At 53.6% G+C, this 27,118-nt stretch overlaps 2 protein-coding genes across 5 annotated transcripts in view; both read left to right on the top strand.

Annotated features, from left to right (window-relative positions):
* The window catches only part of LOC125690933 (SUN domain-containing protein 3-like), a 71,849-nt gene extending 53,646 nt beyond the window's left edge, over positions 1-18,203 (top strand). Inside the window, exons 2-9 of one of the 4 annotated variants that reach the window (XR_007375840.1) lie at positions 768-924; positions 1,908-1,992; positions 2,470-2,582; positions 3,314-3,484; positions 3,834-3,926; positions 4,631-6,858; positions 9,364-9,428; positions 9,574-9,603. Coding sequence is in view for 2 of the 4 variants with exons in the window: in XM_048939728.1 (XP_048795685.1) it covers positions 9,364-9,428; positions 9,574-9,634; positions 9,990-10,146; positions 11,130-11,214; positions 11,692-11,804; positions 12,536-12,706; positions 13,056-13,148; positions 13,853-14,032 (925 nt within the window). In the remaining 2 variants the exon portion in view is untranslated. Of the gene's footprint in view, positions 1-767; positions 925-1,907; positions 1,993-2,469; positions 2,583-3,313; positions 3,485-3,833; positions 3,927-4,630; positions 9,060-9,363; positions 9,429-9,573; positions 9,635-9,989; positions 10,147-11,129; positions 11,215-11,691; positions 11,805-12,535; positions 12,707-13,055; positions 13,149-13,852 lie in introns of those variants that run through there. The other 3 variants (XR_007375841.1, XM_048939728.1, XM_048939729.1) reach the window with 3 other exon arrangements.
* LOC125690934 (SUN domain-containing protein 3-like) lies at positions 15,021-25,469 on the top strand. The gene is made up of 9 exons (XM_048939730.1): positions 15,021-15,124; positions 18,586-18,650; positions 18,796-18,856; positions 19,212-19,368; positions 20,352-20,436; positions 20,914-21,026; positions 21,758-21,928; positions 22,278-22,370; positions 23,075-25,469. The coding sequence occupies exons 4-9, from the start codon at positions 19,234-19,236 to the stop codon at positions 23,252-23,254; spliced, it is 777 nt and encodes a 258-aa protein (XP_048795687.1). The 5' UTR covers positions 15,021-15,124; positions 18,586-18,650; positions 18,796-18,856; positions 19,212-19,233; the 3' UTR covers positions 23,255-25,469.
* Positions 25,470-27,118: the final 1,649 nt, after the last annotated feature.

The following is a 27,118-nucleotide window of genomic DNA, read 5'->3' as shown; positions in this document are numbered from 1 at the left end:
CGACAGCAAGGCAGGCGTGGGGACTGGTAAGGATATGGTTCCTTCCCAAGTTTCAAACATCTGTTGCTCCGTAGTCGTCTTCTGCACTGTACAGATACGGCCTGCTTCACCATTCTTCACCACGCTTCTCCTTCTTTGTAGGCAACCTAAGGCTTGGAAGGCAGTTTCCCTGGTGCTGCTGTGCACCGTGGCTGTGGTGTCCTTCAGTGAGTCTCTGTAGAGCTCTGATTTGAGGATGCTTCTTTCGGAAGCCTCCAACAATTTGTTCTGCCCAGGGATAGGGGAGTGGGCAGCCCAAGGCAGAACAATAATAGAGATGATTTATTGAGAGCTTTGTGGAATTCCTGGCAGGTTTTTACTGCGATGGAAGTCTTGCTGGAGGCTCAAGGGCAGTGGAAAAAAAGACTTCATGGTAAGAAAAGAATCTCCCTTTGGCTGGACTCTTCTTTAGAGGAGCTCGGCCCCTTGTCCATGACCACTTGTTACCTGAGTCCAACTTCTGTGACCAAGGCCCCGAGTTTCTCCCCTTCCCCATTCGAGCTGCTATCTCTCCATGTCCGTTAGTTCCCCCAAAGTTAGCCAGGAAGCCAGGAAGCAGCTTCTCGGTCAGGAGCTCTTGGAGCTTGCCAACCAGTATTGTCAACTCTCTATTAAACCTCGGTTACCCTGTCGTCACGCGGAGTGAGGCTCGTTCTCTGCCTCACATCTCACGGCTTGTGAGAAGACAGCTGTGTGCGCTCTCTCCATTAATTACCTGCTGTCTCTAGGCTGGTGGGTGATGATCTGGAAATGCTGAGGGTGGAACAAGAGCTCGACAAGATCCAGCAGCAGCTTCGTTTCCTGCAATGGGGAGCAAAGGACATCACCCTGCGTGCTCTCCACGAGGCCCTGAAGAGAAATGAGCTCCCAGGCTTTACCGGCGAGGTAAGAGGACATTGCAAAAAGCTCTGCTGAGAGAGTTCTTTCCCCACTGTGGCATTATATCTCGCTAGCGTTCCCTGTCACAGACAGCTAAAAGGCTTGTCCAGCAGGAAGAAATGCTGGTGCATCACCATCGGTCCTTTTCTCTGTTGCTCCGGAGCTCTTGTGGGGGAAAGGAATGAGCTCTGATGGGAATTTCAGATGCCTTAGTTGTTTCTTGCTCTCTGTCAGTCCTTCCCTGCACCTGCTGCTGTGCATGAGGTGGCAGGTTCCCCTGGAAGACCTGTAAGCCAGCACCCTGAGTTGAGCCTGGCTGCCCTGGGTGCCTGGGGCCTGTGCAGATGCACAGGAGACGCTGTGTTTCAGCCTCCCCGTGGGGCATCCAGTCTGAAGGCTGTTCTGGTTTCAGGGCCCTTGCTCTGTGGATACCGTCTCTTTTGGTGGCTTGAGCTCGCACGGCCCCAGGTCTGCCCGAAGCCTAAGCTGACGGTGATTCCCGTGATGGGAATCTCAAAGGCCATGTTAGCCCGAGGCTTGGCAGGCATTAGTTCCTTCTGCGTTTTGCCTTTCTTCCCCATTGCAGTAGGCAAGCTCTGTCTTCTGCTTTAAGTTAACTCTCTGTGTGTGGCTGGCCTGCAGCAGTTGTGGTGACCTCTGGGCAATCCCTGCCTCGTGCCTGACTCGAGCCCCATCTCCTGGCCAGCAGGACTGTCAGCGCAGCCTGCCTGTCATGGGGCATCTCGACAGGAAAAGCCCATTTGTGCCGCATCCGTGTCCAGTGTGCTGGAGTGAGCAGCCTCTCTGTTCCCGTGCCAGATGGTCATAGTAGAGCTCTGGAGGTTCGCAGGCAACTCCCAGGCAGTGTGAATTACATCCAAGTGGAGCAGCCGAGTTTGCTTTGGCAGGCTTTGTAGGGGAGCTGGGAGGCAACTCTTTTCCCTTTTCTTTTCCTTCTGACGAGCGCTCTCCTTTGTCTTTCTTCCCAGGCTGTTCAAGAGATGATCAATCAAGTCCTGGAGAAGCTGGAAGAAAGCCCATTCCAGATGCGTAATTATGCCAGCAAAACTTCAGGTGCCGTTAAGCTGTAGAAACAACCAGACCACAGATGGTGGTTCCAAAGGGCGTCTTGTCCAGTTTGACAGGACGGGCATTTGGGCAGGGTAGGGGAGAAGGGGTGAGGAGTGAATGGCCACCTTGTGCCCTGAGAATGTGCTTGCTGAGAGAGCCTTCAGCGGGCTGGAGCACATCTGAAAAGCGCTACTCCTACTTGGTGTTGTTTCTCACGTGACTGCTCAGCTGGCTGTCAGTTTATGTGGCCCCTTAGGATAGCTGAGCAAGTCCCTGCATTGTGTTGCAGAGGGATACGGCAAGTGAGAACGAGGGGAATATCACTGTTGGGGATGTATGGCTGCCTTTGAAACTCTTTTGAAGAGGACAGTGCAAAGGCAGCCGGCATTTCTGTGCAGCTGTTCATGTGGAAAACAGAGTCAGCAGCCCTTGGTTCCTCTTGGCCTTGCTTGACCACTGTGCCCGTGTTTTTATTTGCAGGCGCCGCTATCGTTCGTTCCAAGACTTCTCCCTCCTGGATTGGAAGCGGGAAAGTCTTCTGGTACTCGTTGCTGGTGACACCATATATGAGGCCTCCTGAGATTATTCTTGAGGTAAGAACAGTGTGAAACAGAGGAAGAATGGTGCAGGGCAGAGGGGGCCAAACGCCCTGCTGAGGGTTGCCTTTACCCTTGTCTTCACCCCTTCTTGCGAGGACCTACTCCCCTCTTGTGTATCCCGGCAGAGAATTTCTTCTGCCAGACTGCCCCAGGTCCTCTGTGGAAGCTTCTGCCAGGCTAGCTTGCTTGTCTTCCCAGCCATTGTGGAGCTGTCTGGCCGGCACTGAAGGGGAACCCATAAGGTGCCACGAGAGATCTGGGCTGCGAGAACGCTGGGGCTCTTAATGAACCCCAGAGGGCACGGAGGGCGTGCACTGCAGGAGGGCCCCATGTTGTGTTTGCCAGCCCATCCTGGCACTGCTCCTGAGCTACCGGCACAAGTCAGAGCCCTGGCTGGTGCCGGGGGAAGGGGGTGGGACTGGATGAGAGGGAGCGATTGCTTCCCCTTGCAGGAAAGGCTCGTGCAGGTGGGCCCTTCTTTGCCCCGGGCAGGTGCCTTTCAGCCACAGCAGCCCCTCTTTTTTATTTTTTGCAAGCTGCCCCACAAAAGAAGGAGCCCAAGAGCTTCTGCAGGTTGTGCACCCAGCTCACCGCCATGCCCGTATGCCTGTGCTTTGGAGCAGAGCTGATGGGCCAGTGCACCTGCAGAGCCCCTGATGCTGCAGCAGGATTTTCAGCCAGGACGCTCTTTTGCACATGAACGCTGTTTCTTCTTCTTTTTTCAGCCTGACAATCAGCCAGGTAACTGCTGGCCCTTCCCAGGAAGCCAAGGGCACGTCTTCATCAAGTTGCCCAGGGCCATCTTTCCCACGGCAGTTACGTTAAACCATGGAGTTCCAGCAACGGCCTACCATGCAGACAGCACCTCCAGTGCTCCTAAGGACTTTGCTGTCTATGTAAGTGATTCCTCTGGGTTGTGGCGGTAGTTTTGCGTAGCGTTTGACGTGGAGGGTGGTTGCAGATCCAAGAGGGCTGCTGCGTGCAGTTCTTCCCTGCACAGGGCGAGTAACAAGCTCCTCAGAGTTGCTCCATTTCCACAGCGTTCCTTTTTTGTCCAAGGTAGCACAGCAAAGAAGGTTTCCCGCTCTTGGGGCGAGTTGGTAGTTTGAGAGGCAGAGGGAAAGGGAAGTGGCACAGTGGATGGTGCTAGACCACCTTTGCTTCAGAAAGCCCTGTGGGGCTTTGTGATCCTCTTCCGGCAGCGCATCCCACTGTTCTGTTTTCTCCACCCCTGTCTTCCTGTAGGGCCTGCAGGAAGAAGGTGACGAGGAAGGAACTTTGCTAGGAGAGTTCACCTTCACGCCAGGCCAGGATCCCAGTCAGACCTTCCAGCTGCAGGTAAGGTTACAAAGAGGGGCGTGAAGCGTGGGAGAGGGGAACCGCGGTTGGCTGGGGAAAAGCTTCCAAGCCTGAGGCGTATGGGGGCCCTCTTGCATTTCTGCTGCTGCCTCTATACTGCCTGCATATGCCCGGACTGCTGGGCTGTTTCTGTTTCCTTCTGGCTTTTAAGCTGCAGAGCTGCTTCAGCTTACAGCACCGCTAAGCTCCAGCTACACTTGCAGCAGAAATTGCCATGACCAGGTGGCTTCCAATTGCACACAAGCGGCTGCCTCACGTAGGGTGCAGTACTGTTGGCGGGCTACTTTCACACTGGGGATGTGTGACTTTCCAAGGATTTTGTCGTTGCCAGTAATGGGCAGCATCAGGGAGGCCATTCTGATGGGTGACATTCTAGAGAAAGCAATGAGAGTTACAACCCCTGTGTTGTTCTGTGCGAGAACACACACTCAAAGCAAGTGCAAAGAACTTGGCAGTGTATTTGCTGCAGCTTTTGGTAGCTGTTTATTTCTTTAAAACTCACGTGGCCAAAGAGGTGGAGCAGGGTAAGAAATGTCTTGATTGCGCTATGGCAGCTTATCAGCTTGTCAGAAGACCTAGCAAGGCAGCCTGAAGTAGGATGTTGCGTGAGTGTGTCACTCCTGCATTGTCAGTGGCCAAAGAGGAGAGAGGAAAACACAGTTCATTTCTTTTTCTCATTGCAGAACGAGCACTCCGGGTTCATCAATTACATCAAGCTGCGAGTGCTGAGCAACTGGGGCCACCCGGACTATACCTGTGTGTATCAGTTCAGGCTCCACGGCAATCCAGCCCCTGACGGTGAAGCTAAGGGAAAGCCACTTGGTTTACCTTTCATGGAGGAGTCTCCAGATCTGAGCCCGTGACAGGGGCACAAACCCAGGGGACGAAAGAGAGTGGCAACAAAAATTACCCTACCTTCTAACAGCGCGGCACATCCGGCCCCGGCTCTGTGACTAACAAGGCAAGGCACGATGCGGGCCGTGCGCTCCAGGAGAGGGGGAAGGGAGACAACACGTGTGTCTGACAACAAAAAAAAAAACCCCCACCAACAAAAACAGAATCAACGGCAACTGTCTGAGGAGGAGCTGAATTTACTGAATCCAACAAAATCAAACAAAATGAGAGAGACGGAAGTATCCAAAATACAAGATCTCATGTTAGAAGACTGCAGGGGAAGCACGTGCTTTTCTCCGTGGCAAACCAAGAGTGGGAAGAAGAGGCTGGTGTCCTGCCAGTAGCTCCACCTTTCTTCCTCTGCGCGCTAGGTCCTCGGGAATGCCGCTCCTCCCCTCCCATCCGAGGACCCCACGTGCCCATGAATGGCAGTTCAAGGAACCAGAACATTAACTCTTTAACTCCCACTATTTTACGTGATCTTCTGAGGTGGAATATCAGCAACAAAAATCACAAAGCCACAACGTTAACATCAAATATAACATCAATTCATTCAACTTTTCCCATGTTGAGTCTCTTTTGTCCGTCAGAGTAAATGTTAAGAGATCTCCCTATTGTCTATCTCGCTCCATAAGCCTTTTCATTCCCTTTTCTCCTGCTCTCCTGCTGGGGAGGAGGAGGGAGGGAGCGGCTGGTTGGGAGTTGGCAAAGTGATCCCAAGATACTGCATTTTCCGATCCCTGTTGAAGCACGGATGGGAGTCAGCAGGAACTGCTGCCCCCTTGGACTTCCAGAGGGCAGACCTTGGCCTCCTTTGGACCGTGGTTGAGAAGGTGCCTTGGGAGGCAGTTCTGGAGCGCACAGCAGCCCGGGAAGGCTGGGCATACTTTTAGGGAAGTTATTTTAAAAGTGCAGGAGCTGACCGTCACCGAGTCATGGAAGACAAGTTGACGGGCAAGGAAGCCGGTCAGGCTGAACAGAGACCTCTGGCTGGAACTCGGGAACAAAAGTAAAGTTTTTGGTATTTGGAAGAATGGGCAAGCAACTTATGACAATTACGAGTACGTAGTGAAGCCGTGCAGGGAGAAAATTAGAAAAGCCAAAGGCCAGCTAGAACTGAACTTGGCCACTAAGGTGAAGGACAACAGTAAATATTTCTGTAAATACATCAGCAGCGAGTGGAAGGCTAGGGAGAGTCTCCATCCCCTGCTGGATGATGCTGAGGGCAACGTGGTGACCAAGGGTCAGGATAGGGCTGAGGTACTTGTTCTGTATGATTTACAAACATACAGATAGCAGAGTGGCGTGGTTAGGATGGTATTATACGGGTTTTATCATTAGAAAGATTATCGTGGTGGAAAGGGAGAATCAAAAATTAGACGCTCAGCCGTGGCCTAGGCTCGCAGTAGAAAACTGCAAAGGGAGGGATCTCCGGAAAGAGATCCTTCCCCAGCGGCAGTCAGCCCTCAAATGGGGCCTGGGAGAGGTGGAGCCAGGCTGCACCCCTCCGGGTCACACAGTTGAACTGCCTCCACCCGTGCTCCTGTGGCTGAGTCAGTCCTTGCCTCAGGCGATCAATCAGTGGTTCAGGCTGTGACTCAGCAGCTCCCATACACCTTCTTTGCCTCAGTCCTTAATAGTAAGACTAGTTACTCCCTGGGCACACGGCCCCTTGTGCCGGTAGGTAGGGATGGGGAACAGAATAGGCCCTGCACAATCCACGATGAGATGGTTTGGGACCTGCTCTGAAAGCTGGGTGCTCACAAGTCCGTGGGGCCAGATGGACTGCATCCTAGGGTGCTGAGGGAGTTGGCGGATGTGGTTGCCGAGCCACTCTCCACCCTCTTTTGGCAGTCCTGGCTAACTGGAAACGTCCCATTGGACTGGCAAACGTGACACCCATCTTCAAGAAGGGCTGGGAAGGTGATCCTGGTAACTACAGACCTGTAGTCTCACCTCGGTGCCAGGGAAGGCCATGAAATGGATCATCTCGGGTGGCCTCACGGACCAGTTAATGGTAAGCTGGGGGTGAGGCCCAATCAGCATGGCTTTATGAATGAAGGTATGGCTGTCAATGTGGTCTGCCTGGACTTCAGTAACGCCTTTGGCACCCTCCCCCACAACATTCTTGTGGAGAGGCGGCTGCCAACGGTTTGGATGGGCGTACGCTCCGCTGGGTGAAACGCCGGGCCCAAAGAGCTGTGGTCAGTGGAGTTAAGTGCAGTTGGCGGCCAGTCCAGAGTGGTGTCCTCCAGGGCTCGGTACTGAGGCCGCTTCTGTTTAACATCTTTATTACCGATCTTGATGAGGGAATTGAGTGCACCCTCAGTGGGTTTGCGGATGACTCCAAGTTGGGAGGGAGCGTTGCTCTGCCAGAGGGGGGAAAAGGCACTACAGAGGGACCTGGGTCGCTGGGCCGCGGTAAACTCTATGAGTTTCCGTAGGGCCAGGTGTCGGGTCCTGCATTTTGGTCACAACAGCCCCAGGCAACCCTACGGGCTTGGGGAGGGGTGGCTGGAAAGCTGCCTGACGGAAAAGGACTTGGTGTACTGGCGGACAGTCGGCTGACTATGAGGCAGCAGTGTGCTCAGGCGGCCAAGAAGGCCAGTGGGATCCTGGGTTGCCTTCCAAAGAGCGTGGCCAGCAGGTCAAGGGAGGTGATCCTCCCCCTCTCCCCTGCCCTGGTGAGGCCGCATCTGGAGTACCGTGTCCTGTCCCGGGCTCCTCAGCGCAAGAAAGACAGGAAACTTGTAGAGAGTGTGGAGCGGAGTGCTGGAAGGATGTGGAGTGTGCCCTCCAGGAGGAGGTTGAGAGGTTCAGGAGTATCAGAAAGCGTGAGCGGGAGGCAGGCTTGTGGTGTAAGCCTCTGAGAGGTAGACGTGGGGGTGATACTCATCAGGCAGGGGTGGGCCCCCTGCCGTTGCCGAGCAGAGCGAGGCAGTTTGAGAGAAGAGGAGGAGTGGAAATGGGTCCCGGCCAGGCGATGTAGGCAAGCGCCGTCCCGACCAAGCTCGGTTCCCCAGGTGCCTCTGCAAAATAGGCGTGAGGCCCCGGAACTCGAGGGAGAGGTGGATCAGGGTGTGGGGGAAGGTCCACTTGCGAGGCTGTCCCGGGCGAAGCAGTCGACCTCACGCATCAAGACTGCCTCCACCGGAAGGAAAGAAGGGTGGCTGTCATTGGCAGCTCCCTGCTGAGAGGAGCGGAGGGCCCTGCATGTCAGCTGGACCCTACCAGTAGGGAGGACTGCTGCCTCCTTGGGGCGCGGGTCAGGGCCGTTTCTGGGAAACTTCCTGGTCTCACTGGCCCTTCTGATTATTACCCCTTATTGACAGTTCAGGCCGGCAGTGATGAAGTCACTGAGAAAAGCATGAGGACTATGAAAAAAGACTTCAGAGGACTTGCGCGGGTAGTTGATGGAGCGGGTGTGCAAGTGGTTTTTTCTTCTGCCCCTTCCGTGGCGCGGAAGGATACAAAGAGGATCAGCAAAAGCCACCTCACAAACAAATGCCTTAGAGGTTGGTGCAATCAGAAGAATTTTGGTGTTTTTTTGACCACGGGATAATTTACTTGACATCTTATAAAAGGCAACAACTGACGTGCATGTACGTGCGTGGAAATTCTCACGAGCAGGGAGAACTACGTGCAGTTTTTTCCTGTTGGTGCTTTCTACCAGCATCTGTGGTCCTTCATATCTGCTTGTGCCCTGGCTGTAATGAAGCACTGGCTGACAGTAGGAAGACAGATATAGGAAAGCATTGGAAAAGTCTGGGTACCCGGAGTGAGACATCTGATGTACAGGGCATCAAAAGCAGGGACCGAAAAAGGCAGGCGGCTTGTAGCTCCCAGCCCGTTCCCCTTCAGCAAAATCCTACCAAGCAGGCTGCTGGGCAGGAGGTGTTTGGTTTTTTTTGACCTTGTAGGATCTTTTCCCCTGCAGGCAGGAGGTGCAAAGCCTGTTCCCTGTCCCTCAAAACATGGCGCTGGCTGCTCTGCGGTGACATCACTGGCCATTGTGAAGTCACAAAGGGCCCTCAGCACTGAGGCAGCTTGTCCCCGCCCTTGGCCACTCTCGGTCCTGACGGCATAGCTGTTGGACAGGGTTTGGCTCACTCCTTGCGAGCTGCGTCTTTTGTGGCTTGTGCTTCGAGCTGCGTCTTTTGTGGCTTGTGCTTCGAGCTGCATCTTTTGTGGCTTGTGCTTCGAGCTGCATCTTTTGTGGCTCGTGCTTCAAGCTGCATCTTTTTTGGCTTGTGCTTTGAGCTGCGTCTTTTGTCGCTTGTGCTTGGAGCTGCGTCTTTTGTCGCTGTGCTTCGAGCTGCGTCTTTTGTCGCTGTGCTTCGAGCCGCGTCTTTTGTCGCTGTGCTTCGGAGAAATGGCGGAACGACAGCAAGGCAGGCGTGGGGACTGGTAAGGATATGGTTCCTTCCCAAGTTTCAAACATCTGTTGCTCCGTAGTCGTCTTCTGCACTGTACAGATACGGCCTGCTTCACCATTCTTCACCACGCTTCTCCTTCTTTGTAGGCAACCTAAGGCTTGGAAGGCAGTTTCCCTGGTGCTGCTGTGCACCGTGGCTGTGGTGTCCTTCGGTGAGTCTCTGTAGAGCTCTGATTTGAGGATGCTTCTTTCGGAAGCCTCCAACAATTTGTTCTGCCCAGGGATAGGGGAGTGGGCAGCCCAAGGCAGAACAATAATAGAGATGATTTATTGAGAGCTTTGTGGAATTCCTGGCAGGTTTTTACTGCGATGGAAGTCTTGCTGGAGGCTCAAGGGCAGTGGAAAAAAAGACTTCATGGTAAGAAAAGAATCTCCCTTTGGCTGGACTCTTCTTTAGAGGAGCTCGGCCCCTTGTCCATGACCACTTGTTACCTGAGTCCAACTTCTGTGACCAAGGCCCCGAGTTTCTCCCCTTCCCCATTCGAGCTGCTATCTCTCCATGTCCGTTAGTTCCCCCAAAGTTAGCCAGGAAGCCAGGAAGCAGCTTCTCGGTCAGGAGCTCTTGGAGCTTGCCAACCAGTATTGTCAACTCTCTATTAAACCTCGGTTACCCTGTCGTCACGCGGAGTGAGGCTCGTTCTCTGCCTCACATCTCACGGCTTGTGAGAAGACAGCTGTGTGCGCTCTCTCCATTAATTACCTGCTGTCTCTAGGCTGGTGGGTGATGATCTGGAAATGCTGAGGGTGGAACAAGAGCTCGACAAGATCCAGCAGCAGCTTCGTTTCCTGCAATGGGGAGCAAAGGACATCACCCTGCGTGCTCTCCACGAGGCCCTGAAGAGAAATGAGCTCCCAGGCTTTACCGGCGAGGTAAGAGGACATTGCAAAAAGCTCTGCTGAGAGAGTTCTTTCCCCACTGTGGCATTATATCTCGCTAGCGTTCCCTGTCACAGACAGCTAAAAGGCTTGTCCAGCAGGAAGAAATGCTGGTGCATCACCATCGGTCCTTTTCTCTGTTGCTCCGGAGCTCTTGTGGGGGAAAGGAATGAGCTCTGATGGGAATTTCAGATGCCTTAGTTGTTTCTTGCTCTCTGTCAGTCCTTCCCTGCACCTGCTGCTGTGCATGAGGTGGCAGGTTCCCCTGGAAGACCTGTAAGCCAGCACCCTGAGTTGAGCCTGGCTGCCCTGGGTGCCTGGGGCCTGTGCAGATGCACAGGAGACGCTGTGTTTCAGCCTCCCCGTGGGGCATCCAGTCTGAAGGCTGTTCTGGTTTCAGGGCCCTTGCTCTGTGGATACCGTCTCTTTTGGTGGCTTGAGCTCGCACGGCCCCAGGTCTGCCCGAAGCCTAAGCTGACGGTGATTCCCGTGATGGGAATCTCAAAGGCCATGTTAGCCCGAGGCTTGGCAGGCATTAGTTCCTTCTGCGTTTTGCCTTTCTTCCCCATTGCAGTAGGCAAGCTCTGTCTTCTGCTTTAAGTTAACTCTCTGTGTGTGGCTGGCCTGCAGCAGTTGTGGTGACCTCTGGGCAATCCCTGCCTCGTGCCTGACTCGAGCCCCATCTCCTGGCCAGCAGGACTGTCAGCGCAGCCTGCCTGTCATGGGGCATCTCGACAGGAAAAGCCCATTTGTGCCGCATCCGTGTCCAGTGTGCTGGAGTGAGCAGCCTCTCTGTTCCCGTGCCAGATGGTCATAGTAGAGCTCTGGAGGTTCGCAGGCAACTCCCAGGCAGTGTGAATTACATCCAAGTGGAGCAGCCGAGTTTGCTTTGGCAGGCTTTGTAGGGGAGCTGGGAGGCAACTCTTTTCCCTTTTCTTTTCCTTCTGACGAGCGCTCTCCTTTGTCTTTCTTCCCAGGCTGTTCAAGAGATGATCAATCAAGTCCTGGAGAAGCTGGAAGAAAGCCCATTCCAGATGCGTAATTATGCCAGCAAAACTTCAGGTGCCGTTAAGCTGTAGAAACAACCAGACCACAGATGGTGGTTCCAAAGGGCGTCTTGTCCAGTTTGACAGGACGGGCATTTGGGCAGGGTAGGGGAGAAGGGGTGAGGAGTGAATGGCCACCTTGTGCCCTGAGAATGTGCTTGCTGAGAGAGCCTTCAGCGGGCTGGAGCACATCTGAAAAGCGCTACTCCTACTTGGTGTTGTTTCTCACGTGACTGCTCAGCTGGCTGTCAGTTTATGTGGCCCCTTAGGATAGCTGAGCGAGTCCCTGCATTGTGTTGCAGAGGGATACGGCAAGTGAGAACGAGGGGAATATCACTGTTGGGGATGTATGGCTGCCTTTGAAACTCTTTTGAAGAGGACAGTGCAAAGGCAGCCGGCATTTCTGTGCAGCTGTTCATGTGGAAAACAGAGTCAGCAGCCCTTGGTTCCTCTTGGCCTTGCTTGACCACTGTGCCCGTGTTTTTATTTGCAGGCGCCGCTATCGTTCGTTCCAAGACTTCTCCCTCCTGGATTGGAAGCGGGAAAGTCTTCTGGTACTCGTTGCTGGTGACACCATATATGAGGCCTCCTGAGATTATTCTTGAGGTAAGAACAGTGTGAAACAGAGGAAGAATGGTGCGGGGCAGAGGGGGCCAAACGCCCTGCTGAGGGTTGCCTTTACCCTTGTCTTCACCCCTTCTTGCGAGGACCTACTCCCCTCTTGTGTATCCCGGCAGAGAATTTCTTCTGCCAGACTGCCCCAGGTCCTCTGTGGAAGCTTCTGCCAGGCTAGCTTGCTTGTCTTCCCAGCCATTGTGGAGCTGTCTGGCCGGCACTGAAGGGGAACCCATAAGGTGCCACGAGAGATCTGGGCTGCGAGAACGCTGGGGCTCTTAATGAACCCCAGAGGGCACGGAGGGCGTGCACTGCAGGAGGGCCCCATGTTGTGTTTGCCAGCCCATCCTGGCACTGCTCCTGAGCTACCGGCACAAGTCAGAGCCCTGGCTGGTGCCGGGGGAAGGGGGTGGGACTGGATGAGAGGGAGCGATTGCTTCCCCTTGCAGGAAAGGCTCGTGCAGGTGGGCCCTTCTTTGCCCCGGGCAGGTGCCTTTCAGCCACAGCAGCCCCTCTTTTTTATTTTTTGCAAGCTGCCCCACAAAAGAAGGAGCCCAAGAGCTTCTGCAGGTTGTGCACCCAGCTCACCGCCATGCCCGTATGCCTGTGCTTTGGAGCAGAGCTGATGGGCCAGTGCACCTGCAGAGCCCCTGATGCTGCAGCAGGATTTTCAGCCAGGACGCTCTTTTGCACATGAACGCTGTTTCTTCTTCTTTTTTCAGCCTGACAATCAGCCAGGTAACTGCTGGCCCTTCCCAGGAAGCCAAGGGCACGTCTTCATCAAGTTGCCCAGGGCCATCTTTCCCACGGCAGTTACGTTAAACCATGGAGTTCCAGCAACGGCCTACCATGCAGACAGCACCTCCAGTGCTCCTAAGGACTTTGCTGTCTATGTAAGTGATTCCTCTGGGTTGTGGCGGTAGTTTTGCGTAGCGTTTGACGTGGAGGGTGGTTGCAGATCCAAGAGGGCTGCTGCGTGCAGTTCTTCCCTGCACAGGGCGAGTAACAAGCTCCTCAGAGTTGCTCCATTTCCACAGCGTTCCTTTTTTGTCCAAGGTAGCACAGCAAAGAAGGTTTCCCGCTCTTGGGGCGAGTTGGTAGTTTGAGAGGCAGAGGGAAAGGGAAGTGGCACAGTGGATGGTGCTAGACCACCTTTGCTTCAGAAAGCCCTGTGGGGCTTTGTGATCCTCTTCCGGCAGCGCATCCCACTGTTCTGTTTTCTCCACCCCTGTCTTCCTGTAGGGCCTGCAGGAAGAAGGTGACGAGGAAGGAACTTTGCTAGGAGAGTTCACCTTCACGCCAGGCCAGGATCCCAGTCAGACCTTCCAGCTGCAGGTAAGGTTACAAAGAGGGGCGTGAAGCGTGGGAGAGGGGAACCGCGGTTGGCTGGGGAAAAGCTTCCAAGCCTGAGGCGTATGGGGGCCCTCTTGCATTTCTGCTGCTGCCTCTATACTGCCTGCATATGCCCGGACTGCTGGGCTGTTTCTGTTTCCTTCTGGCTTTTAAGCTGCAGAGCTGCTTCAGCTTACAGCACCGCTAAGCTCCAGCTACACTTGCAGCAGAAATTGCCATGACCAGGTGGCTTCCAATTGCACACAAGCGGCTGCCTCACGTAGGGTGCAGTACTGTTGGCGGGCTACTTTCACACTGGGGATGTGTGACTTTCCAAGGATTTTGTCGTTGCCAGTAATGGGCAGCATCAGGGAGGCCATTCTGATGGGTGACATTCTAGAGAAAGCAATGAGAGTTACAACCCCTGTGTTGTTCTGTGCGAGAACACACACTCAAAGCAAGTGCAAAGAACTTGGCAGTGTATTTGCTGCAGCTTTTGGTAGCTGTTTATTTCTTTAAAACTCACGTGGCCAAAGAGGTGGAGCAGGGTAAGAAATGTCTTGATTGCGCTATGGCAGCTTATCAGCTTGTCAGAAGACCTAGCAAGGCAGCCTGAAGTAGGATGTTGCGTGAGTGTGTCACTCCTGCATTGTCAGTGGCCAAAGAGGAGAGAGGAAAACACAGTTCATTTCTTTTTCTCATTGCAGAACGAGCACTCCGGGTTCATCAATTACATCAAGCTGCGAGTGCTGAGCAACTGGGGCCACCCGGACTATACCTGTGTGTATCAGTTCAGGCTCCACGGCAATCCAGCCCCTGACGGTGAAGCTAAGGGAAAGCCACTTGGTTTACCTTTCATGGAGGAGTCTCCAGATCTGAGCCCGTGACAGGGGCACAAACCCAGGGGACGAAAGAGAGTGGCAACAAAAATTACCCTACCTTCTAACAGCGCGGCACATCCGGCCCCGGCTCTGTGACTAACAAGGCAAGGCACGATGCGGGCCGTGCGCTCCAGGAGAGGGGGAAGGGAGACAACACGTGTGTCTGACAACAAAAAAAAAAACCCCCACCAACAAAAACAGAATCAACGGCAACTGTCTGAGGAGGAGCTGAATTTACTGAATCCAACAAAATCAAACAAAATGAGAGAGACGGAAGTATCCAAAATACAAGATCTCATGTTAGAAGACTGCAGGGGAAGCACGTGCTTTTCTCCGTGGCAAACCAAGAGTGGGAAGAAGAGGCTGGTGTCCTGCCAGTAGCTCCACCTTTCTTCCTCTGCGCGCTAGGTCCTCGGGAATGCCGCTCCTCCCCTCCCATCCGAGGACCCCACGTGCCCATGAATGGCAGTTCAAGGAACCAGAACATTAACTCTTTAACTCCCACTATTTTACGTGATCTTCTGAGGTGGAATATCAGCAACAAAAATCACAAAGCCACAACGTTAACATCAAATATAACATCAATTCATTCAACTTTTCCCATGTTGAGTCTCTTTTGTCCGTCAGAGTAAATGTTAAGAGATCTCCCTATTGTCTATCTCGCTCCATAAGCCTTTTCATTCCCTTTTCTCCTGCTCTCCTGCTGGGGAGGAGGAGGGAGGGAGCGGCTGGTTGGGAGTTGGCAAAGTGATCCCAAGATACTGCATTTTCCGATCCCTGTTGAAGCACGGATGGGAGTCAGCAGGAACTGCTGCCCCCTTGGACTTCCAGAGGGCAGACCTTGGCCTCCTTTGGACCGTGGTTGAGAAGGTGCCTTGGGAGGCAGTTCTGGAGCGCACAGCAGCCCGGGAAGGCTGGGCATACTTTTAGGGAAGTTATTTTAAAAGTGCAGGAGCTGACCGTCACCGAGTCATGGAAGACAAGTTGACGGGCAAGGAAGCCGGTCAGGCTGAACAGAGACCTCTGGCTGGAACTCGGGAACAAAAGTAAAGTTTTTGGTATTTGGAAGAATGGGCAAGCAACTTATGACAATTACGAGTACGTAGTGAAGCCGTGCAGGGAGAAAATTAGAAAAGCCAAAGGCCAGCTAGAACTGAACTTGGCCACTAAGGTGAAGGACAACAGTAAATATTTCTGTAAATACATCAGCAGCGAGTGGAAGGCTAGGGAGAGTCTCCATCCCCTGCTGGATGATGCTGAGGGCAACGTGGTGACCAAGGGTCAGGATAGGGCTGAGGTACTTGTTCTGTATGATTTACAAACATACAGATAGCAGAGTGGCGTGGTTAGGATGGTATTATACGGGTTTTATCATTAGAAAGATTATCGTGGTGGAAAGGGAGAATCAAAAATTAGACGCTCAGCCGTGGCCTAGGCTCGCAGTAGAAAACTGCAAAGGGAGGGATCTCCGGAAAGAGATCCTTCCCCAGCGGCAGTCAGCCCTCAAATGGGGCCTGGGAGAGGTGGAGCCAGGCTGCACCCCTCCGGGTCACACAGTTGAACTGCCTCCACCCGTGCTCCTGTGGCTGAGTCAGTCCTTGCCTCAGGCGATCAATCAGTGGTTCAGGCTGTGACTCAGCAGCTCCCATACACCTTCTTTGCCTCAGTCCTTAATAGTAAGACTAGTTACTCCCTGGGCACACGGCCCCTTGTGCCGGTAGGTAGGGATGGGGAACAGAATAGGCCCTGCACAATCCACGATGAGATGGTTTGGGACCTGCTCTGAAAGCTGGGTGCTCACAAGTCCGTGGGGCCAGATGGACTGCATCCTAGGGTGCTGAGGGAGTTGGCGGATGTGGTTGCCGAGCCACTCTCCACCCTCTTTTGGCAGTCCTGGCTAACTGGAAACGTCCCATTGGACTGGCAAACGTGACACCCATCTTCAAGAAGGGCTGGGAAGGTGATCCTGGTAACTACAGACCTGTAGTCTCACCTCGGTGCCAGGGAAGGCCATGAAATGGATCATCTCGGGTGGCCTCACGGACCAGTTAATGGTAAGCTGGGGGTGAGGCCCAATCAGCATGGCTTTATGAATGAAGGTATGGCTGTCAATGTGGTCTGCCTGGACTTCAGTAACGCCTTTGGCACCCTCCCCCACAACATTCTTGTGGAGAGGCGGCTGCCAACGGTTTGGATGGGCGTACGCTCCGCTGGGTGAAACGCCGGGCCCAAAGAGCTGTGGTCAGTGGAGTTAAGTGCAGTTGGCGGCCAGTCCAGAGTGGTGTCCTCCAGGGCTCGGTACTGAGGCCGCTTCTGTTTAACATCTTTATTACCGATCTTGATGAGGGAATTGAGTGCACCCTCAGTGGGTTTGCGGATGACTCCAAGTTGGGAGGGAGCGTTGCTCTGCCAGAGGGGGGAAAAGGCACTACAGAGGGACCTGGGTCGCTGGGCCGCGGTAAACTCTATGAGTTTCCGTAGGGCCAGGTGTCGGGTCCTGCATTTTGGTCACAACAGCCCCAGGCAACCCTACGGGCTTGGGGAGGGGTGGCTGGAAAGCTGCCTGACGGAAAAGGACTTGGTGTACTGGCGGACAGTCGGCTGACTATGAGGCAGCAGTGTGCTCAGGCGGCCAAGAAGGCCAGTGGGATCCTGGGTTGCCTTCCAAAGAGCGTGGCCAGCAGGTCAAGGGAGGTGATCCTCCCCCTCTCCCCTGCCCTGGTGAGGCCGCATCTGGAGTACCGTGTCCTGTCCCGGGCTCCTCAGCGCAAGAAAGACAGGAAACTTGTAGAGAGTGTGGAGCGGAGTGCTGGAAGGATGTGGAGTGTGCCCTCCAGGAGGAGGTTGAGAGGTTCAGGAGTATCAGAAAGCGTGAGCGGGAGGCAGGCTTGTGGTGTAAGCCTCTGAGAGGTAGACGTGGGGGTGATACTCATCAGGCAGGGGTGGGCCCCCTGCCGTTGCCGAGCAGAGCGAGGCAGTTTGAGAGAAGAGGAGGAGTGGAAATGGGTCCCGGCCAGGCGATGTAGGCAAGCGCCGTCCCGACCAAGCTCGGTTCCCCAGGTGCCTCTGCAAAATAGGCGTGAGGCCCCGGAACTCGAGGGAGAGGTGGATCAGGGTGTGGGGGAAGGTCCACTTGCGAGGCTGTCCCGGGCGAAGCAGTCGACCTCACGCATCAAGACTGCCTCCACCGGAAGGAAAGAAGGGTGGCTGTCATTGGCAGCTCCCTGCTGAGAGGAGCGGAGGGCCCTGCATGTCAGCTGGACCCTACCAGTAGGGAGGACTGCTGCCTCCTTGGGGCGCGGGTCAGGGCCGTTTCTGGGAAACTTCCTGGTCTCACTGGCCCTTCTGATTATTACCCCTTATTGACAGTTCAGGCCGGCAGTGATGAAGTCACTGAGAAAAGCATGAGGACTATGAAAAAAGACTTCAGAGGACTTGCGCGGGTAGTTGATGGAGCGGGTGTGCAAGTGGTTTTTTCTTCTGCCCCTTCCGTGGCGCGGAAGGATACAAAGAGGATCAGCAAAAGCCACCTCACAAACAAATGCCTTAGAGGTTGGTGCAATCAGAAGAATTTTGGTGTTTTTTTGACCACGGGATAATTTACTTGACATCTTATAAAAGGCAACAACTGACGTGCATGTACGTGCGTGGAAATTCTCACGAGCAGGGAGAACTACGTGCAGTTTTTTCCTGTTGGTGCTTTCTACCAGCATCTGTGGTCCTTCATATCTGCTTGTGCCCTGGCTGTAATGAAGCACTGGCTGACAGTAGGAAGACAGATATAGGAAAGCATTGGAAAAGTCTGGGTACCCGGAGTGAGACATCTGATGTACAGGGCATCAAAAGCAGGGACCGAAAAAGGCAGGCGGCTTGTAGCTCCCAGCCCGTTCCCCTTCAGCAAAATCCTACCAAGCAGGCTGCTGGGCAGGAGGTGTTTGGTTTTTTTTGACCTTGTAGGATCTTTTCCCCTGCAGGCAGGAGGTGCAAAGCCTGTTCCCTGTCCCTCAAAACATGGCGCTGGCTGCTCTGCGGTGACATCACTGGCCATTGTGAAGTCACAAAGGGCCCTCAGCACTGAGGCAGCTTGTCCCCGCCCTTGGCCACTCTCGGTCCTGACGGCATAGCTGTTGGACAGGGTTTGGCTCACTCCTTGCGAGCTGCGTCTTTTGTGGCTTGTGCTTCGAGCTGCGTCTTTTGTGGCTTGTGCTTCGAGCTGCATCTTTTGTGGCTTGTGCTTCGAGCTGCATCTTTTGTGGCTCGTGCTTCAAGCTGCATCTTTTTTGGCTTGTGCTTTGAGCTGCGTCTTTTGTCGCTTGTGCTTGGAGCTGCGTCTTTTGTCGCTGTGCTTCGAGCTGCGTCTTTTGTCGCTGTGCTTCGAGCCGCGTCTTTTGTCGCTGTGCTTCGGAGAAATGGCGGAACGACAGCAAGGCAGGCGTGGGGACTGGTAAGGATATGGTTCCTTCCCAAGTTTCAAACATCTGTTGCTCCGTAGTCGTCTTCTGCACTGTACAGATACGGCCTGCTTCACCATTCTTCACCACGCTTCTCCTTCTTTGTAGGCAACCTAAGGCTTGGAAGGCAGTTTCCCTGGTGCTGCTGTGCACCGTGGCTGTGGTGTCCTTCGGTGAGTCTCTGTAGAGCTCTGATTTGAGGATGCTTCTTTCGGAAGCCTCCAACAATTTGTTCTGCCCAGGGACAGGGGAGTGGGCAGCCCAAGGCAGAACAATAATAGAGATGATTTATTGAGAGCTTTGTGGAATTCCTGGCAGGTTTTTACTGCGATGGAAGTCTTGCTGGAGGCTCAAGGGCAGTGGAAAAAAAGACTTCATGGTAAGAAAAGAATCTCCCTTTGGCTGGACTCTTCTTTAGAGGAGCTCGGCCCCTTGTCCATGACCACTTGTTACCTGAGTCCAACTTCTGTGACCAAGGCCCCGAGTTTCTCCCCTTCCCCATTCGAGCTGCTATCTCTCCATGTCCGTTAGTTCCCCCAAAGTTAGCCAGGAAGCCAGGAAGCAGCTTCTCGGTCAGGAGCTCTTGGAGCTTGCCAACCAGTATTGTCAACTCTCTATTAAACCTCGGTTACCCTGTCGTCACGCGGAGTGAGGCTCGTTCTCTGCCTCACATCTCACGGCTTGTGAGAAGACAGCTGTGTGCGCTCTCTCCATTAATTACCTGCTGTCTCTAGGCTGGTGGGTGATGATCTGGAAATGCTGAGGGTGGAACAAGAGCTCGACAAGATCCAGCAGCAGCTTCGTTTCCTGCAATGGGGAGCAAAGGACATCACCCTGCGTGCTCTCCACGAGGCCCTGAAGAGAAATGAGCTCCCAGGCTTTACCGGCGAGGTAAGAGGACATTGCAAAAAGCTCTGCTGAGAGAGTTCTTTCCCCACTGTGGCATTATATCTCGCTAGCGTTCCCTGTCACAGACAGCTAAAAGGCTTGTCCAGCAGGAAGAAATGCTGGTGCATCACCATCGGTCCTTTTCTCTGTTGCTCCGGAGCTCTTGTGGGGGAAAGGAATGAGCTCTGATGGGAATTTCAGATGCCTTAGTTGTTTCTTGCTCTCTGTCAGTCCTTCCCTGCACCTGCTGCTGTGCATGAGGTGGCAGGTTCCCCTGGAAGACCTGTAAGCCAGCACCCTGAGTTGAGCCTGGCTGCCCTGGGTGCCTGGGGCCTGTGCAGATGCACAGGAGACGCTGTGTTTCAGCCTCCCCGTGGGGCATCCAGTCTGAAGGCTGTTCTGGTTTCAGGGCCCTTGCTCCGTGGATACCGTCTCTTTTGGTGGCTTGAGCTCGCACGGCCCCAGGTCTGCCCGAAGCCTAAGCTGACGGTGATTCCCGTGATGGGAATCTCAAAGGCCATGTTAGCCCGAGGCTTGGCAGGCATTAGTTCCTTCTGCGTTTTGCCTTTCTTCCCCATTGCAGTAGGCAAGCTCTGTCTTCTGCTTTAAGTTAACTCTCTGTGTGTGGCTGGCCTGCAGCAGTTGTGGTGACCTCTGGGCAATCCCTGCCTCGTGCCTGACTCGAGCCCCATCTCCTGGCCAGCAGGACTGTCAGCGCAGCCTGCCTGTCATGGGGCATCTCGACAGGAAAAGCCCATTCGTGCCGCATCCGTGTCCAGTGTGCTGGAGTGAGCAGCCTCTCTGTTCCCGTGCCAGATGGTCATAGTAGAGCTCTGGAGGTTCGCAGGCAACTCCCAGGCAGTGTGAATTACATCCAAGTGGAGCAGCCGAGTTTGCTTTGGCAGGCTTTGTAGGGGAGCTGGGAGGCAACTCTTTTCCCTTTTCTTTTCCTTCTGACGAGCGCTCTCCTTTGTCTTTCTTCCCAGGCTGTTCAAGAGATGATCAATCAAGTCCTGGAGAAGCTGGAAGAAAGCCCATTCCAGATGCGTAATTATGCCAGCAAAACTTCAGGTGCCGTTAAGCTGTAGAAACAACCAGACCACAGATGGTGGTTCCAAAGGGCGTCTTGTCCAGTTTGACAGGACGGGCATTTGGGCAGGGTAGGGGAGAAGGGGTGAGGAGTGAATGGCCACCTTGTGCCCTGAGAATGTGCTTGCTGAGAGAGCCTTCAGCGGGCTGGAGCACATCTGAAAAGCGCTACTCCTACTTGGTGTTGTTTCTCACGTGACTGCTCAGCTGGCTGTCAGTTTATGTGGCCCCTTAGGATAGCTGAGCGAGTCCCTGCATTGTGTTGCAGAGGGATACGGCAAGTGAGAACGAGGGGAATATCACTGTTGGGGATGTATGGCTGCCTTTGAAACTCTTTTGAAGAGGACAGTGCAAAGGCAGCCGGCATTTCTGCGCAGCTGTTCATGTGGAAAACAGAGTCAGCAGCCCTTGGTTCCTCTTGGCCTTGCTTGACCACTGTGCCCGTGTTTTTATTTGCAGGCGCCGCTATCGTTCGTTCCAAGACTTCTCCCTCCTGGATTGGAAGCGGGAAAGTCTTCTGGTACTCGTTGCTGGTGACACCATATATGAGGCCTCCTGAGATTATTCTTGAGGTAAGAACAGTGTGAAACAGAGGAAGAATGGTGCGGGGCAGAGGGGGCCAAACGCCCTGCTGAGGGTTGCCTTTACCCTTGTCTTCACCCCTTCTTGCGAGGACCTACTCCCCTCTTGTGTATCCCGGCAGAGAATTTCTTCTGCCAGACTGCCCCAGGTCCTCTGTGGAAGCTTCTGCCAGGCTAGCTTGCTTGTCTTCCCAGCCATTGTGGAGCTGTCTGGCCGGCACTGAAGGGGAACCCATAAGGTGCCACGAGAGATCTGGGCTGCGAGAACGCTGGGGCTCTTAATGAACCCCAGAGGGCACGGAGGGCGTGCACTGCAGGAGGGCCCCATGTTGTGTTTGCCAGCCCATCCTGGCACTGCTCCTGAGCTACCGGCACAAGTCAGAGCCCTGGCTGGTGCCGGGGGAAGGGGGTGGGACTGGATGAGAGGGAGCGATTGCTTCCCCTTGCAGGAAAGGCTCGTGCAGGTGGGCCCTTCTTTGCCCCGGGCAGGTGCCTTTCAGCCACAGCAGCCCCTCTTTTTTATTTTTTGCAAGCTGCCCCACAAAAGAAGGAGCCCAAGAGCTTCTGCAGGTTGTGCACCCAGCTCACCGCCATGCCCGTATGCCTGTGCTTTGGAGCAGAGCTGATGGGCCAGTGCACCTGCAGAGCCCCTGATGCTGCAGCAGGATTTTCAGCCAGGACGCTCTTTTGCACATGAACGCTGTTTCTTCTTCTTTTTTCAGCCTGACAATCAGCCAGGTAACTGCTGGCCCTTCCCAGGAAGCCAAGGGCACGTCTTCATCAAGTTGCCCAGGGCCATCTTTCCCACGGCAGTTACGTTAAACCATGGAGTTCCAGCAACGGCCTACCATGCAGACAGCACCTCCAGTGCTCCCAAGGACTTTGCTGTCTATGTAAGTGATTCCTCTGGGTTGTGGCGGTAGTTTTGCGTAGCGTTTGACGTGGAGGGTGGTTGCAGATCCAAGAGGGCTGCTGCGTGCAGTTCTTCCCTGCACAGGGCGAGTAACAAGCTCCTCAGAGTTGCTCCATTTCCACAGCGTTCCTTTTTTGTCCAAGGTAGCACAGCAAAGAAGGTTTCCCGCTCTTGGGGCGAGTTGGTAGTTTGAGAGGCAGAGGGAAAGGGAAGTGGCACAGTGGATGGTGCTAGACCACCTTTGCTTCAGAAAGCCCTGTGGGGCTTTGTGATCCTCTTCCGGCAGCGCATCCCACTGTTCTGTTTTCTCCACCCCTGTCTTCCTGTAGGGCCTGCAGGAAGAAGGTGACGAGGAAGGAACTTTGCTAGGAGAGTTCACCTTCACGCCAGGCCAGGATCCCAGTCAGACCTTCCAGCTGCAGGTAAGGTTACAAAGAGGGGCGTGAAGCGTGGGAGAGGGGAACCGCGGTTGGCTGGGGAAAAGCTTCCAAGCCTGAGGCGTATGGGGGCCCTCTTGCATTTCTGCTGCTGCCTCTATACTGCCTGCATATGCCCGGACTGCTGGGCTGTTTCTGTTTCCTTCTGGCTTTTAAGCTGCAGAGCTGCTTCAGCTTACAGCACCGCTAAGCTCCAGCTACACTTGCAGCAGAAATTGCCATGACCAGGTGGCTTCCAATTGCACACAAGCGGCTGCCTCACGTAGGGTGCAGTACTGTTGGCGGGCTACTTTCACACTGGGGATGTGTGACTTTCCAAGGATTTTGTCGTTGCCAGTAATGGGCAGCATCAGGGAGGCCATTCTGATGGGTGACATTCTAGAGAAAGCAATGAGAGTTACGACCCCTGTGTTGTTCTGTGCGAGAACACACACTCAAAACAAGTGCAAAGAACTTGGCAGTGTATTTGCTGCAGCTTTTGGTAGCTGTTTATTTCTTTAAAACTCACGTGGCCAAAGAGGTGGAGCAGGGTAAGAAATGTCTTGATTGCGCTATGGCAGCTTATCAGCTTGTCAGAAGACCTAGCAAGGCAGCCTGAAGTAGGATGTTGCGTGAGTGTGTCACTCCTGCATTGTCAGTGGCCAAAGAGGAGAGAGGAAAACACAGTTCATTTCTTTTTCTCATTGCAGAATGAGCACTCCGGGTTCATCAATTACATCAAGCTGCGAGTGCTGAGCAACTGGGGCCACCCGGACTATACCTGTGTGTATCAGTTCAGGCTCCACGGCAATCCAGCCCCTGACGGTGAAGCTAAGGGAAAGCCACTTGGTTTACCTTTCATGGAGGAGTCTCCAGATCTGAGCCCGTGACAGGGGCACAAACCCAGGGGACGAAAGAGAGTGGCAACAAAAATTACCCTACCTTCTAACAGCGCGGCACATCCGGCCCCGGCTCTGTGACTAACAAGGCAAGGCACGATGCGGGCCGTGCGCTCCAGGAGAGGGGGAAGGGAGACAACACGTGTGTCTGACAACAAAAAAAAAAACCCCCACCAACAAAAACAGAATCAACGGCAACTGTCTGAGGAGGAGCTGAATTTACTGAATCCAACAAAATCAAACAAAATGAGAGAGACGGAAGTATCCAAAATACAAGATCTCATGTTAGAAGACTGCAGGGGAAGCACGTGCTTTTCTCCGTGGCAAACCAAGAGTGGGAAGAAGAGGCTGGTGTCCTGCCAGTAGCTCCACCTTTCTTCCTCTGCGCGCTAGGTCCTCGGGAATGCCGCTCCTCCCCTCCCATCCGAGGACCCCACGTGCCCATGAATGGCAGTTCAAGGAACCAGAACATTAACTCTTTAACTCCCACTATTTTACGTGATCTTCTGAGGTGGAATATCAGCAACAAAAATCACAAAGCCACAACGTTAACATCAAATATAACATCAATTCATTCAACTTTTCCCATGTTGAGTCTCTTTTGTCCGTCAGAGTAAATGTTAAGAGATCTCCCTATTGTCTATCTCGCTCCATAAGCCTTTTCATTCCCTTTTCTCCTGCTCTCCTGCTGGGGAGGAGGAGGGAGGGAGCGGCTGGTTGGGAGTTGGCAAAGTGATCCCAAGATACTGCATTTTCCGATCCCTGTTGAAGCACGGATGGGAGTCAGCAGGAACTGCTGCCCCCTTGGACTTCCAGAGGGCAGACCTTGGCCTCCTTTGGACCGTGGTTGAGAAGGTGCCTTGGGAGGCAGTTCTGGAGCGCACAGCAGCCCGGGAAGGCTGGGCATACTTTTAGGGAAGTTATTTTAAAAGTGCAGGAGCTGACCGTCACCGAGTCATGGAAGACAAGTTGACGGGCAAGGAAGCCGGTCAGGCTGAACAGAGACCTCTGGCTGGAACTCGGGAACAAAAGTAAAGTTTTTGGTATTTGGAAGAATGGGCAAGCAACTTATGACAATTACGAGTACGTAGTGAAGCCGTGCAGGGAGAAAATTAGAAAAGCCAAAGGCCAGCTAGAACTGAACTTGGCCACTAAGGTGAAGGACAACAGTAAATATTTCTGTAAATACATCAGCAGCGAGTGGAAGGCTAGGGAGAGTCTCCATCCCCTGCTGGATGATGCTGAGGGCAACGTGGTGACCAAGGGTCAGGATAGGGCTGAGGTACTTGTTCTGTATGATTTACAAACATACAGATAGCAGAGTGGCGTGGTTAGGATGGTATTATACGGGTTTTATCATTAGAAAGATTATCGTGGTGGAAAGGGAGAATCAAAAATTAGACGCTCAGCCGTGGCCTAGGCTCGCAGTAGAAAACTGCAAAGGGAGGGATCTCCGGAAAGAGATCCTTCCCCAGCGGCAGTCAGCCCTCAAATGGGGCCTGGGAGAGGTGGAGCCAGGCTGCACCCCTCCGGGTCACACAGTTGAACTGCCTCCACCCGTGCTCCTGTGGCTGAGTCAGTCCTTGCCTCAGGCGATCAATCAGTGGTTCAGGCTGTGACTCAGCAGCTCCCATACACCTTCTTTGCCTCAGTCCTTAATAGTAAGACTAGTTACTCCCTGGGCACACGGCCCCTTGTGCCGGTAGGTAGGGATGGGGAACAGAATAGGCCCTGCACAATCCACGATGAGATGGTTTGGGACCTGCTCTGAAAGCTGGGTGCTCACAAGTCCGTGGGGCCAGATGGACTGCATCCTAGGGTGCTGAGGGAGTTGGCGGATGTGGTTGCCGAGCCACTCTCCACCCTCTTTTGGCAGTCCTGGCTAACTGGAAACGTCCCATTGGACTGGCAAACGTGACACCCATCTTCAAGAAGGGCTGGGAAGGTGATCCTGGTAACTACAGACCTGTAGTCTCACCTCGGTGCCAGGGAAGGCCATGAAATGGATCATCTCGGGTGGCCTCACGGACCAGTTAATGGTAAGCTGGGGGTGAGGCCCAATCAGCATGGCTTTATGAATGAAGGTATGGCTGTCAATGTGGTCTGCCTGGACTTCAGTAACGCCTTTGGCACCCTCCCCCACAACATTCTTGTGGAGAGGCGGCTGCCAACGGTTTGGATGGGCGTACGCTCCGCTGGGTGAAACGCCGGGCCCAAAGAGCTGTGGTCAGTGGAGTTAAGTGCAGTTGGCGGCCAGTCCAGAGTGGTGTCTTCCAGGGCTCGGTACTGAGGCCGCTTCTGTTTAACATCTTTATTACCGATCTTGATGAGGGAATTGAGTGCACCCTCAGTGGGTTTGCGGATGACTCCAAGTTGGGAGGGAGCGTTGCTCTGCCAGAGGGGGGAAAAGGCACTACAGAGGGACCTGGGTCGCTGGGCCGCGGTAAACTCTATGAGTTTCCGTAGGGCCAGGTGTCGGGTCCTGCATTTTGGTCACAACAGCCCCAGGCAACCCTACGGGCTTGGGGAGGGGTGGCTGGAAAGCTGCCTGACGGAAAAGGACTTGGTGTACTGGCGGACAGTCGGCTGACTATGAGGCAGCAGTGTGCTCAGGCGGCCAAGAAGGCCAGTGGGATCCTGGGTTGCCTTCCAAAGAGCGTGGCCAGCAGGTCAAGGGAGGTGATCCTCCCCCTCTCCCCTGCCCTGGTGAGGCCGCATCTGGAGTACCGTGTCCTGTCCCGGGCTCCTCAGCGCAAGAAAGACAGGAAACTTGTAGAGAGTGTGGAGCGGAGTGCTGGAAGGATGTGGAGTGTGCCCTCCAGGAGGAGGTTGAGAGGTTCAGGAGTATCAGAAAGCGTGAGCGGGAGGCAGGCTTGTGGTGTAAGCCTCTGAGAGGTATTCGTGCTGGCCCTTCCCACAAAGATAGGGACATGTCTTCATCAAGTTGCTTGTGGCCATCTTTCCCACTGCAGTTATGATAAACCACTGAAATTCCAGCAACAGCGTACCACGCAGACAGCATCTCCAGTGCTCTGGGTTCATCAGTAACATAAGGCTGCAACTGCTGAGCCACCAGAGCCACCCAGAGTACACCTGTGTGTATCATGAAGGTACTCCACCATGACAGTAAGGTCAGGAGAAAGCTATCTGGTTTACTTCAGAATAAATAACTTTTCCCATGTGGAGCCTCTTTAGTCCATCTGAGTAATTGTTAAGAGAAAAGAGAACAAGTACTTATGCTGGGAATACCAAGCATTTGTGCTTGTCCTTATGTTTCCAGGCTTCAGGAGAATTAAATAATCATTTAGGTTGCAAAAGACGTTCAAGATCACTGAGCCCAATTGTGTGCTCCTGTATTTTTGTTACTTAGCAGTGGGCCAACATGGTCCTCTGGCATGCAAGTCATTGATTCCAGTGTGCACAGCTACTTACTGAAGCCATTCAGTACTCCATGCTGGCTTTTTTTTTTTTTGTCCTGTGATTCCCCAAACTGAACTCAGAGTTTGAGGTGGGGCCGCACCAGTGCAGTGTACTGATTTGAAGAAATCTATGTGTATAAACTTAACAGCAGCACTTTGTTACTGTTAAGCAAAGTACTCATTGTTGGCAGAGCTGGGATGGCATTGGGATAACTCTCCAAGAACGGTCACTGGCTGATTGTTCACGAACAGGTTATGTTTTCAAATGTATTAGATATTCATTATGTTCCCAAATTTGTTATCCTGTCCACTCCCAGCGATTTCCCAACAGACATGGCCTTGTTTGGCTATCTCTGATGTCATCTAGCTTTCTACCACCATAATGGTCCATTGTTGGTCTGCCACTGCCAGCCCTTTAGTGGGTATCAGGGGTATT

This window comes from Lagopus muta, chromosome 3 (genome assembly GCF_023343835.1).
Source record: "Lagopus muta isolate bLagMut1 chromosome 3, bLagMut1 primary, whole genome shotgun sequence".
In the NCBI taxonomy this organism is placed as follows: domain Eukaryota; kingdom Metazoa; phylum Chordata; class Aves; order Galliformes; family Phasianidae; genus Lagopus; species Lagopus muta.
Note: the sequence above shows the minus strand (reverse complement) of the source record. Positions and strands in the feature narration are given on the sequence as shown.

Excerpts from the sequence above, each read along its gene's own strand:
- LOC125690934 (XM_048939730.1), top strand. The coding sequence starts at position 19,234 with ATGCTGAGGGTGGAACAAGAGCTCGACAAGATCCAGCAGCAGCTTCGT. Across the intron at positions 20,437-20,913 it reads TTATGCCAGCAAAACTTCAG|GCGCCGCTATCGTTCGTTCC; the intron begins GTGCCGTTAAGC and ends TTTTATTTGCAG. Across the intron at positions 21,027-21,757 it reads CTCCTGAGATTATTCTTGAG|CCTGACAATCAGCCAGGTAA; the intron begins GTAAGAACAGTG and ends TTCTTTTTTCAG.